Source organism: Peromyscus eremicus, chromosome 15 (assembly GCF_949786415.1).
Source record: "Peromyscus eremicus chromosome 15, PerEre_H2_v1, whole genome shotgun sequence".
Lineage (NCBI taxonomy): Eukaryota > Metazoa > Chordata > Mammalia > Rodentia > Cricetidae > Peromyscus > Peromyscus eremicus.
The window spans coordinates 53,707,092-53,721,119 of record NC_081431.1 but is presented as its reverse complement, the minus strand read 5'-3'; the positions used below and the strand labels follow the sequence as shown (position 1 = coordinate 53,721,119).

At 39.6% G+C, this 14,028-nt stretch overlaps 1 protein-coding gene across 2 annotated transcripts in view; it reads left to right on the top strand.

The window, feature by feature from the left end:
- Dennd1b (DENN domain containing 1B) overlaps positions 1 to 14,028 on the top strand; it is a 229,432-nt gene that overhangs the window by 149,405 nt on the left and 65,999 nt on the right. For both annotated transcript variants that reach the window (XM_059281211.1, XM_059281210.1), the window contains one exon: positions 3,183 to 3,284. In XM_059281211.1, the coding sequence (XP_059137194.1) occupies positions 3,183 to 3,284 (102 nt within the window). The remainder of the gene's footprint in view (positions 1 to 3,182; positions 3,285 to 14,028) is intronic.

Below are 14,028 nucleotides of genomic sequence, written 5' to 3'. Positions count from 1 at the left end.
GATGGGTGAAGTCTTGTTCTCAAGGTCCCTGTGCAGCGCATGCAGTTATCTTGATCTCACACCTTACCTCCTTTGCCTTCCCCTCCCCTGCCCTCTCCTCTCCTCCCCTCCCCTCCTTTCATCTCCTCTTAGGACAGGCTCCTCAGCCCAGGCTGGCCTCAAAAACCAATATACAGCCAAAGATGATACCATGCAGTGGGAGTGGGGGGAGGGATGGTGTGTGTGTCTTTGTAACCACCACAGCCAGCACAGTAATGATCTTCAGGAGGCAAGAAAGCAGCTTGGTTCATCCTGACTCGGTAGCTAGTATTGGTTCAGACTTCGGGAGTCTGACCCTGAGTCATTTATTTAGGCATTTTTAAGCAAAACACAATTTAGTGAAAAGTTTCCTGGTAATAATTAACTCAATCCCATGTGCACCAAAGCTGAAGATTTGACTACATTGAAACTCTTTGTAAAGTACATGTGACATCTTCCATAAAGATAGGTTCTATAGATTGAGAAAAAGAAGCTCATGGTAAACACCTGGGGAAGAGTCTGGGCTCGGCCACACAGTGCAATGGTCACCAGGCTGTTAACCACTTCTGGCCCTAGACTTCTGCAGGAAAACAGCTTATACACCTCTCTCTTTGAAGAAACATCTGTCTTAGTTAGGGCTTCTATTGCTGTAAAGAGACACCATGACATTTAATTGAGGCTGGCTTACAATTTCTGAGGTTCAGTCCATTATCGTCATGGCAGGACATGGTGGCATGCAGGCAGACATGGTGCTGGAGAAAGAGCTAAGAGTCGGACATATTGATCTGCAGGCAGCAGAAGGAAAAACTGTCTCACTGGGCATGGCTTGAGCATATATGAGACCTCAAAGCCTGCCTCCACAGTGACACACTTCCTCCAAGGTCACCCATACTCCAGCGAGGTCACATCCACTCCAACAAAGCCACACCTCCTAGTAGTACCAGTTCCTATGGACCAAGCATTCAAACACATGAGTCTGTGGGGGCCATACCTATTCAAACCACCACAACATCCCTGTGTACTTATCTGTGAGCACAAGAGCGTTTGTGCCTTCCACCACTCTGAACTTCTGATCCTCTGGCATCCTCCTCTCACATGATGAGATTATAGGGGTACACCACCACACTCAGTTTATGTGGTGCTAGAAGGTTCCAACCTAGGGCTTCAATGCATGCTAGGCAAGTGTTCTACCAACGGATTTACATCCTTGGCAGGTTACATGTTGTTTACATTTTATGCTCTGTGTTATGCTCAGAATTTTCTGTAATAACCTAGCTAAAAGCACTGAACAGTAAGCTTGCTACATCCTTTATTCTATACTGTCTTAAAATTTCCTCTACCCTGCAAGTCAATCCATTGCATTGAATTCATCCTCCTTCGAGAGGACCAGGGTTTGGTTCCAGATACCCACATGGTGGATCACAACCATCTGCACCTCCAGCTCCAGGGCCTCTGATGCATTCTTTTTCTCTCAGCAGGCCCCACTCACATAGCAGACATACATACATGCAGGCATACATCTGCACACATAAAATAAAGGAATGTTAAAGTCAGAATGTTGTAATTTGGCTCATCATTTTGAAGGTTCCAGGCTATCATTGATTATTCCTGTTACTTCTGGCCTCTGACAAGGCAAGCACACTTGGTTGACAATGGCTTGAGGGTAAAGTACTTTTTGCTCAAGCATCAGGACCTGAGTTCAGATCCTCAGCATTCATTCAAAAACTGGGTGTGCTGCATCTGCCATCCTAACTTGGGGTGCAGGGGTTGAGGAGCATGGAGATTAGTCAGCTACAGATTCAGTGAGAGATTCTGTCTCACAAACAAGATAAAAAGCAATAGATGAAGACACCTGACAGCCTAGCATCTATCTCTTACATCACAGATACACACATAGAACACACAAGTATAATTTTACAAAAAGATCCCAAGCCGAGTTCCTGTTTTCATGCCATTCAGTTCAAGGTTAATGTGAAGGGACTCACACTTTTGTCCATGCCAGAGCCAAATTCTAGCATTTTACTTATAGATTCCTATAAATCAGAGCTCTGAGTCTCTTTGACAATTAGGTTATAATTGACAGCTTTTCAGAATTCTAGCATGCTTTTTAACTCTTTACTGCAACATAACAAAATTCTAGCGAATGAATTGCCATTAGTCTCCACTTTCATTTTGATCATGAAATATCATCACGTGTGTGTGTGTGTGTGTGTGTGTGTGTGTGTGTGTGTGTGTGTGTATCAGTTAGGGCAGTGAACTGTTGAAGTGTTGGGAGATTGGCATTGGGAGGAATCAGCCAGCAATGATGACTCTGCAGCCATATGAGAGTAACTGGAGCAAATGCAGTCTGTAGGGTGTGAAGTGTACGCCCTTGTTGATGGAGAGAAGCAACATCTTGTAGAGTACCCATCAGACACTTCAAAAATACGTTTGCTTAGCACAAAGACCATCACCAAGTGGAACTTACTCCAGAAAATTGAGTCAGAATTATATTTGTAGTCATTAAGAGAAGGTGATTATAAAAACTTCCATTATTTGAAAACCAAAGATCCTGAGTAATGTAAGTGGCAAAATCAGGCAGCAGCCTTTACAGCAAGAATGTTGTTGGGCTGGAGAAATGACTCAGTGGTCAAGAGCACTGACTTTTCTTGGAGAGAACCTGTTTTCAATTCCCAGCACCCACATGATGTCTCACAACCATTTGTAATTCCAGATCCAGGAAATCTGATGGCCTCTTCTGACTTCCAAAGGCATCAAGCATGCATACATGCAACCAAAACGCTCATGCATAACAACCACAAAAAGAGGAAATCAGACTTGAAAAAAAGAATGTTGTCCAATCATCAACAAAAGGGATTTGTAGACTTTTTCAAGTATACATGACATTTTACACTTAAAATTCAATCTAACAGTGTCAAATATTTGCATTTAGGGGACTTACTCCTTTCTGAGGGACTGAAATTGAGCAGTTTTAAGAGCTTCGGGGCCTGTTGTACAGGATTTTCAGTACAGGGCTATTTCTACTAGCCTGGGCCACAATGTGGGATTGGTTTGTTAGTTTTGTATCACATATCCCCCTGTGACCCTCAATGTATTTCCTAAAAAGACTAGTTCTCTGTGACTGACCTTTTATTGATGTCCCAAAAATCTTTATTTCTGTCTAGGGTGAGCCCATCACCTTCTGTGAGGAGAGCTTTGTAAAGCACCGCTCTAGTGTGATGAAACAGTTCCTGGAAACTGCAGTTAACCTTCAACTGTTTAAGCAGGTAAGAGTGAGCCTACACACATTTGATCTGTCCAGAGAACACTGCCATTCAACACAGTTCTGCCACCCTGAAACTACATCCAAGTAAAAAAATCCATGTCCCTAGAAAAGTCATTTCTGAATCAGGAAGTTCTCTTTGTATGGTAAACAGAAGAATGCCTTGTAGTACTCCTGTGGTGGAGCACTCTGGAAATACTATATGCTGTTGAAATGCTAAGGACTGCTGAGAGTGGGAGAATAGTCTTCTCCAGGGAAGAACACAACAGTTGGTTGTCCAGTACCGATGGTCAGCCCTGAAAACATACAGACTGAGCAGGCTATATTAGGAATATAGTGTGTGTAATATATTTGTGTGTGTATATGTGTGTATATATGGAATATGTATCAGGAATATAATTTATATATATATATATATATATATATATGCAACAAGAATTAATGAGAAAAGAGGCTGTGAGTTTGAAAGTGGGCAAGGAAGGGCATATGGGAGAGTTTGAGGGTAGGAAAGGGAAGGGAGAAATAGTATAATTATTTGGGGTATATGGAGGATGTGGAAGAAGGAAAGGGAAGAGAGAAATGATGTAATCATATTATAATCTTAAAAATGAAGAAAAATATTTTAAATGTCCCATGAAAAGTTGATCAACTCAGGTGTGCATTAAGGAAGGCTATACATCCACAGAAGTAAGCTGACATGCTAAACAGACTGATCTCCTCACAGTATAATCCAGTTTATAATATAATTTTAAATCACAGTTATAGTGTGTATCCTGAGTTTTGTTCAGGAGATCCAATTGCTATTTCAGAATAGCAAAGATTGACATCAAAATTCAGATATTATAGTTTTCATGGACACTGGATCTTTTGGTTTTTTTGAGACAGGGTCTCATTACATAGCCTTTGCTGGCCTGGAACTTGATAAGTAAACCATATTGTCCTTGAACTCACAAAGATCTACCTGCCCACGCCTCTCAAGTGTTCAGATTAAAGGCACATGCCTTTTCTTTTTTAAATTTTTATATGTGTATGCTTATGTGAGTTTTATATATATCAAATGTTAACAGGAGCCCTTGGAGGCCAGGGGAGGTCACATCCCCTGTGGACACTAGGAACTGAAAGCTCACCCTCTGCAGAGCAGAAAGTACTTCTAAATGCTGAGCCATCTCCACAGCCTTGGGCAGTGCTGTTTGTTTGTCTGTGCTGTGTGGTTACAAGTCTCTTGCGTTAGGTTGTCTTCCTTTCTATTTATATGATATAAATTCACTTATTACTACTTGATTTTCTTATTCCACGTGCCAGTTTTAAGAATAAAGCTCTCTCTGTGAGTATAGCATTTACTCATACCTACACTGTGTTGTAAGCAGTTCAAGGCTAGGATCTAAACATGTAGTGCCTTTGAGAAGACTAACCAAACTGTGGAGAAATGATATAGAGTTTAAAGTTACCTTCAAATTAAGAAAGCAGTATGATGATAAATTAATGCTATTTATAGTTTGATGAATTAAATAATCTGTGGCTAGAATATGCTCTGTGGTAATAGAACTGTCTTCTAAATAGTAAAGTTTTACCTTAAGCAGAGGCATATATGACAGATGTATGAATTTCCTAAGATGAAGTTGTTCCTTGAGCTCCCTGTCTCTTGTTGTCTCCAAGCTGATACTAAATGAAATGCTAGAACATAACCATGCCATCCCCAAATCATCTAATGTGTGCGTGAGTTGTTACTACCTTCTTTGTGTGTGTGTGCTTTTAATCTACAACGAAGCTATACCACATTCCATTATTAAAAATGAGTTGTGGGCTATTGAGATGACTTGGGGTAAAGGTAATTGCCAACACATCTTACAGCCTGAGTTCTATCCCTAGGCCTCACAGGGTAGAAAGGAGAGAACCAACGCCTGCAATTTGTTCCTGACTTCCACGTAGTCACTGTAACATGCATATGATACTTACACTCAAATTTAATCAAAATGAGTTGTGAGGATCAGATTTTATCTGGCTCAGGGATTCAGTGATAGGTACCTCCCTAAGGGTCTCTCACTGGTAATTCCTTTTGACTATGAGATTCTGTAACTAAATTCATCAAAGTTAATATAGTGTAATAAATTTTGTTTTAAAAGTATTCTGTTTTAGTTTTAAAAGCTTTCTGTTTTAATAGTAATGTATAGTTGGTTTAATCTTAATTTTGTCATAAGTACATATTTTCTTTCCTAGAAAATAGAAATATTACCATGAATTTCACAGGATTGTGATGAAGTTCATAAGAACAACTTGCAGCTGCTTAGCAAATTTTATTACCTTCCTCATTCTTAAAGAACTTACATTAACAAAATACAAATGTATGTGTGTATATATCTATATCTATCTATAGATAGATATAGATAGATATAGATATATAGAGATATATATGTGTGTGTGTGTGTGTGTGTGTGTGTGTGTGTGTGTGTGTGTCTATATTATTATTATGAAAGTATAGCTTGGTTGGAAATCCTGTATGAATGGGGCTGAAGAGATGGCTCACTGTTGAAATGCTTGCTGCTTTTCAGACAGCATCATGGTATTTGGCTTCTAACTGCCTGTAACTCCAGCTCCTGGGGATCTGAAGCCCTTCAGGACTCCTCAAGCAGCCTACATATGTGGCAAACCTCACAGACACAGAAACATAAATGAAGGAGTAAGATCTCTTAAAAATGCTTAATATGAAAATGGTCATTGACAGCAGAACCCTCATTAGGAGAACTTGACAGTTAATACAGACAAATGCACCGTCATCTAGAATTCCTACCATTTCATGTCTCATAAAGTAATATTGACAGATAGGTCATTTAGAAATTATATCATGTTTTGTCTCCTAACAATGCAATATTTGAAGATAGCCCTGAAAAATATGGAAAGATTCTTGTTGAGCTTTCTATACTTCTAAAAAAAGAGCCATTTGATAAACACACATATATCTTCAAAGATATTCCTGTCAGGATGGAGAGAACAGAACAGTGTGTACTTGGTACAGGGGATTGCTCTCCTTCGTAAGGAATTTGTATCTATTAGGCATCTAAAACTACTCAGGGTCTCTCTAAGCAATAATTATGCTTCCAAATTAACAGTACTTGGATCCACAGCAGTAGCATGTGGTTTTAATGAAATAATTAACGTGAACTTATCTCTGGCAGTATGACAGGATAGAGTCAGAAAACTGATTTACTGAGGGAATCTAAAAAGCAGCAGCTAAAGCACAAAGACCAGCACTCATTTTCCCTGGAAATGTGGAATGGGGGGATTAGATAAAAAGTTGACCTGAAATAAAATCCATGGCTGCCTCACCTGTTTGCTAAAGTTTTAAGGTAAACTCACTCTTAAATGTTCAAATCATTGAACAGACAAGAAAACAAATCATGAATGTCAGCCAGCAGGGTCATGAGTAGACACAGACTCAGAGAGGGTCCTAGAAATAAATGGAATAAACATATCCACATTTACATATTAGAATGAAGAAACTTTAAAATATTTAGGAAGAGTAACTTTAAAGAATGCAAAGTCTTTTTATTACAATGGTACAACAAAATCTCATTAAAGAATAATATAATCATTGAACTTGAGAGAAACAGTTTTATCTGTAGGTTAGATCTAAGTGTAGAGAGATTTCTTGAACTGAAGAGCTGTATGAAATAGAAACCATCCAGAATACAGTGCATAGAGACAAACAATAGATAAGGTTGGTAGATTGTATAATGAAAGTGTTCTCATCCATGTAATCCCAATAGGTAGGTCAGAAAACAGAGAAGAGACAATAGTTGCAAGCATCATAACTGAACCAATGAAATACTCCATTTTATTGAATGGCAAAGTTCAGTATATCCAAATTGAGTAAAGAAGAAGAGATTTATGTCCACACATAATGTATTTCAACCATAAAACACTAGAGAAAGAGAAAGGGGGTTTTGCTTTGTTTTATGTGAACATGCATGCAGTGCCCACAGATGTTAGAAGAGGGTGTCAGATCCCTTGATCTGGAGTTACAGGAGATTGTGAGCTTCCCCAGAGTGCACGGTAGGAACTGAATTCTGGTCTCTGGAAGAGCAGCAGGTGCATTTAACTGCTGAGCCATCTCTCCAGCCTGGGGAAAAAAATTTTTTTTTTTTTTGAGACAGGGTTTCTCCGTGTAGTTTTGGTGCCTGTCCTGGATCTCGCTCTGTAGACCAGGCTGGCCTTGAACTCACAGAGATCTGCCTGGCTCTGCCTCCCGAGTGCTGGGATTAAAGGCATGCACCACCACCACCCGGACTTGGGGAAAGTTTTTAAATGAATAGATTGTAATGTAATAGAACACTGCAGCAGAGAAATAAATGAACTGTAGGAAAAGTGAAAATGAATGATGTGAATGAAATATCAGGAAAGCATTCATATGTGTGTGTTGAGTTCTTTTATACAATGTCCTAATGAACAAAAATTATGCTTATGATATATGATAAAAAATGACAGAAACTGTAAAGAGAGGCAAAGGGACGCTGACGCTATCGTGGTCTTTTCAGTAGAGGGAGGCTGCGCTGGTTCATTTTTGTCAATTACAAACTTGCTAGAGGAAGGAACCTCAATTGAGAAAATGCCTTCCTTAGATTGGGATGTGCATGAGCTTGTAGGGTATTTTCTCAACTAGCGATTGATGTGGGAGGGCTCGTCACATTGTAAATGGAGCCACCTCTGGACTCGGTGGTCCTGGGTGCTATCAGAAAACAGACTGAGCAAGCCATGAGTAGCAAGTCAGTAAGCAGCACTTCTCCATGGCCTCTGCATCAGCACCTACCTCCAGGTTCCTTCCTGTAATTTCTGCCCTACTTCTTAGATAATGGACTACAAGCTGTAAGATGAAATAAAGCGTTTCCTCAAGTTGCTTTTGGACATTGTATTTCTTCACAGCAAAAGAATCCCTAACTAAAACAAAGGTACACAGAGAGGAGCTTTTAAGTCCTTTTTACCATTTAATTAACTTCATAATATTTTATATTTGACTTGGAAACTTTAATTGACAGTAACCAAATGTTGAAGGGATTCAGTATGATGGTTTGACACATACTGACATAGACACATAATTGTAACCACATACAGGGTGTGGGGTGATCACATTCTGCTAGCTAATTATAATCTGACATAGTTTTTGATAGTGAGAACACACAAAATTTACTCAGAAAATTGGAAATAAACACTAAATTATCCTGAAGTGTGCTAACCATGTTGTGAAGTAGTTCTCCGAAACCCTTCTTGATGGACATGCACCCTGTGTTCATCAGCATCCTTGCACTCCTACCCTGCTGCTAAGCAGTTTATTTAACAAAGCATCAATGCTACCTGCTTCACTTTATCATTAGCATTGACTATTGAGTATTTAAATTCAATATTAATTTTGCTGAGCATTTTATGGAGGCATTTTTTTTTGTCATGTCTCCAGACTAGGTTCTAATAGGTTATGTTTTCATTGACATTTGACTCATAAATTCCTCTGGGGCTTTCGTTCCACATCTGTGAGGTGAATTAAACTTTATTTCTAAGCCTCAGATGCCCTTAGCCTCTTACATTTTGTGATACTCTGAAATAAACACATAGCTTAGACAGATGACAGTGGGCTCCATTTGGATTAATTCCTGTTTAGATAATAGATTTGGATGGAATCCCAGAAATAATTCCTCAAATCCACCATTTTGACATAACTATCTTTTTATATGTTGCAGCTTTATGAAGAGTGAAGCCATATTTTAAGTCTCTGGTCTTTATTTAATACTGTACTAATAAGGAAATTTTTCTTTGTGTATTATTTACTACTAAATCCAGTGGTGAAAAAAGTTCCTTTGCTTATGTATTTTTCAAGGTTAGGATCATGACTAAGCTTAAATCTCCAAATCATATATTCTGTGACTTCAAGGCCTCTCTATGATTATAGGCCCTCTGGACTGGCAGTGTAGATTACTGTCAGGAAATCTGATTACTAGAAAAGGATCTCTAATTTATATAGTCATACCACTCCCCCCCCCCAAAAGAAAAATTGGCTAATGCAATTGCTTACTCATTTGGGGAAGAAAATGGTAGGGAAGACTAAAGTTGAAAATTTGTCCTTTATTACTCATCTAAAATCTTTCTTTCATAAGCTAATGTAAACATGTATTTACTCAACTTTTTTATATAACAAGTACCTGCCAATGCCTAATGGAGTCCATTTTTTATTAATTCACTTTGGTCTTAGACAGTTTCACACACACACACACACACACACACACACACACACACACACACACGTACTGGCGCTGTCACGACAGCCCTCTTTCATCTGCCTGTCACCTAGGCCCACTCCTTCTCTCCACAATCCTCTCTCTCATGTTCACATCTGTCAGTTTGTGACTCACTGAATTTAACCAGGGTCATTTTTATGATGATGGATTTGGAGCTATCTGTTGGAGCTCTCCCAAAACCCATCACTAGTGCATAAAGAGTAGGTCCACAGGAGTCTCTTCCTCTTCAGGGCTGATTGTTTACAGGGCCAATATTGTGTGGGCCCAGTGCAGGAAACCATGTACTTCTTCAAAATGTAGTGAGGTGTCTGTATATTATAATGTCTACTATATATTTTCCTAAAATACCTCTATAAAGTACAACATGTGTATTTTTTTATTTATTCTTCTCTCACATATTACATCCTGACTGCGGCTCCCCCTCCCCACCTCCCCCACCTCCTCTCCTCCAAGCCAAGCCTCTCCCCCGACCCCTGCTTACTTCTTCTCTGTCTCTGTTCAGAAAAGGACAGGCCTCCCACGAAAATCAACCAAACCTAGTATATCAAATTACAGTAATACTAGGTACTTTCCTTTGTATTAATGCTGGATGAAGCAACCCAGTATGAGGAAAAGAATCCCAGAAGCAGGCAAAAGAGTCAGACACAGCCCCTGCTCCCACTGTTAGGAGTCCCACTTGAAGACCAAGCTACAAAACTGTAACACACATGCAGAGGACTTACGTTAGACCCATACAAGCTCCCTGGTTGTTGGCTCAGTCTCTGTGAGCCCCTATGAGACAGGTTAGTTGATTCTGTGGGTTTTCTTGTTGACACCTCTGGCTCCCACAATGCGTCCTCCCTCTCTTGTGCAGGATTCCCTGTGCTCCACCTTATGTTTGGCTGTGGGTCTCTGCGTCTGTTTCCATCAGTTGCTGGATGAAGCCGCTCTGATGACAACTGGGTTGGGCACCAATCTATGAGAACAGTAGAATGTCATTAGGAATCATTTCATTGACTTTTTCCCCCTTTTTTCTTTTGCCAATCATATTGGGTTTTATCCTGTCTAAGCTATCCAGTCTCTGGGTCCTGGCCTCTAGGCAGTGTCAAGGGTGGGCACCCTCTTGTGGCATGGGTCTCAAGCTGGACCCATGTTTGTCCACTCCCACAATTTTTGTACCACCTTTACCCCAACACATCTTGCAGGCAGGACAAATTGTAGGGCAAAGATTTTGTAACTGGGTTGATGTTCCAGTCTGTGGTGATTTGAAAGAAAATGGTCCCCAAAAAGAAGTGGCACTATTAGGAAGTGTAACCTTGTTGGAATAGGTATGGTCTTATTGGAGGCGAAGTCTCATATATGCTTAAGCCATGCCCAGTGAGACAGACCACTTCCTGTTACCTGTGCAAGATGTAGAACTCGCAGCTACCTCCCCAGCACCATGTCTGCCTGCATGCCACCATGTCCTATCACGATGATAGTGGACTGAACCTCTAAACTGTAAACCACTCAATTAAGTGTTTTTCCTTTATAAGAGTTGCTGTGGTCATGGGTCTCTTCCCAGCAATAGAAACCCTAACTGAGACACAGTCTGTCCACTGGAATTCTTGCCTGGTTACAGCAAGACCAGTTCAGGCTCTGTATCCCCATAGCTAGGAGTCTTAGCTAGGGTCACTCTTGTGGATTCCTGGGAGTTTCCATTGCACAGTTTCTAGTTTGTCCCCAAGGTACCCCCACCCATCCCATCCACCCACAGTTTATATTTCCCCTTCTTAGGAAGATTCATGCATCCCCTGCCCATCTAGAACCCTCATTGTTGCCTAGCTTCTCTGGGTCTGTGGATTGTAGCATGGTTATCCTTTACTTGGCAGCTCATATTCACTTACAAATGAGTACATACCATGTTTGTCTTTCTGGGTCTGGGTTACCTCACTGAGGATGATTTGTTTCTAGTTCTATCCATTTGCCTGTAAATTTCAAAGATGACATTTTTTTTAAATGGAGTAATACTCCACTGTATAAATGTACCACATTTTTTTTTTTATCCATTCTTTGGTTGAGAGACATCATCTAGGTTGTTTCCAGGTTCTGGCTATTAGGAATAAAGCTGCTATGAATATAGTTGAGCAAGTGTCCTTGTGGTATGGTGGAGCATCCTTTGGGTATATGCTCAAGAGTGGTATAGCTGGGTTGTGAGGTAGATCGAGTCCTATTTTTCTGAGAAACCTCAATATTGATTTCCAAAGTGGCTGTATAAGTTTGCACTCCCACCAGCAATGGTGGAGTGTTTCCTTTGCTCCACATTCTCTCCAGCATTAGCTGTCACTTGTGTTTTTGATAGTAGCCATTCTGATAGATATAAGGTGGAATCTCAGAGTCATTTTAATTTTCATTTCTCTGATGGCTAAGGGTGTTGAATGCTTCCTGGCCATTTGAGATTCATCTGTTGAGAATTCTCTGTTTAGTTCTGCACTCTGCTTTTTAATTGGATTATTTGGTGTGTTGATGTCTAGTTTCTTAAGTTCCTTATATATTTTGTAAATTAGTCTTCTGTCAGATGTGGGCTTGGTGAAGATCTTTTCCCATTCTGTAGGCTGGAGTTTTGTCTTATTGATGGTGTCCTTTGCGTCATAGAAACTTTTCGGTTTCATGAGTTCCCATTTATTAGTTGTCAATCTCAGTGCCTGTGCTATTGATGTTCTATTCAGGAAGTTGTCTGCTGTGCCAATTCATTCAATGGTATTTCCCACTTTCTCTTCTATCAGGTTCAGTCTGTCTGGAATTATGTTGAAGTCTTTGATCTGCTTGGACTTGAGTTTTATGTAGGGTGATAGATATGGACTTTTTGCATTCTTCTACATGCCGACATCCAGTTATACCAGCACCATTTGTTGAAAATGCTTTTGCTATGGGATATCTTTCTGTATGCTGTGAATATATGTTGCTCTGATTGGTTGATAAATAAAACTGTTTGGCCTATGGCAAGGCAGCTTAGAGGCAGGCTGGAGAGAGACAGGAAGAAGAAAGGCAGAGGCAGAGGAGACGCAAGCCCACTGTCCAGGGAGCAGCATGTAATTGCACACAGATAAGGCCACGGAATATGTAGTGACATATAGATTAACAGAAATGGGCCGAGTTTAAATGTAAGAGCTAGTCAGTAATAAGCCTGAGCTAATGGCCAAGTAGTTATAATTAATATAAGCCTCTGTGTGTTTATTTGGGACCAAGCAGAATGCTGGTGGGAAAGATTTGTCCTGACCACAGCCCCGGGCGGGACACAGGAAAACTTCCAACTACATGCTTGCTTTTTTCATTGTATAATTTTAGCTTTTTTTTTTTTTTTTTGTCAAAAATCAGGTATCCATAGGTGTGTTGATTTCTGTCTGGGTCTTTGATATGATTCCATTGATCCACATGTCTATTTCTATGCCAGTATCATGTGTTTTTTATTACTATAGCTCTGTAGTAGAACTTGAAAACAGGGATGGTGATATCTCCAGAAGTTCCTTTATTATACAGGATTGTTTTAGCTATGCTGAGTTTTTTGTTTTTCCATATGAAGGTGAGTATTGTTCTTTCAAGGTGTATAAAGAATTGTGTTGGAATTTTGATGGGGATTGCATTGAATCTGTAGATTGCTTTTTAATAAGATGGCCATTTTTACTATGTTAATCCTAGAGATCCATGCGGATGAGAGACCTTTCCATCTTTTGATATCTTCTCCAATTTCTTTCTTCAAAGACTTGAAGTTCTTGTCATATAGGTCTTTCACTTGCTTGGTTAGAATTACATCAAGGTATTTATGTTATTTGTGGCTGTTTTGAGCAGTGTTATTGCCCTGATTTCTTTCTCAGCCCATTTATCATCTGTATATAGGAGGACTACTGATTTTTTTTTTGAGTTAATCTTTTATTTAACCACTTCACTGAAGGTGTTTACCAGCTAGCTATAGAAGTTCCGTGGTAGAATTTTTGGGGATTTATGTATACTATTATATCATCTGCAAATAGTGAAAGTTTGACTTCTTCATTTCCAATTTTTAACCCCCTTGATCTCTTTTAGTTGTCTTATTGCTCTAGCTAGAATTTGAAGTACTATATCGAATAGCTATAGAGACAGTGGATAGTCTTGTCTTGTTTTTTTTTATTTTAGAGGAGTTGCTTTGAGTTTCTCTCCATTTAATTTCATGTTGGCTGTTGGCTTGCTGTAAGTTGCCTTTATTGTTTAGGTATATTTCTTATATTCCTCATTTCTCCAGGACTTTCATCATGAAGGGGTGTTGGATTTTGCCAAAGGCTTTTTCAGCATCTAATGAGATAATCATATGGGCTTTTTCTTTCAGTTTGTTTATAGTGTGGATTACATTGACAAATTTTCATATGTTGAACCATCACTTCATTTCTGGGAAGAAGCCTACTTGGTCATGCTGGATGATCTTTTTGATATGTTCTTGGATTCAGTTTGCAAGTATTTTATTGAGTATTTTTG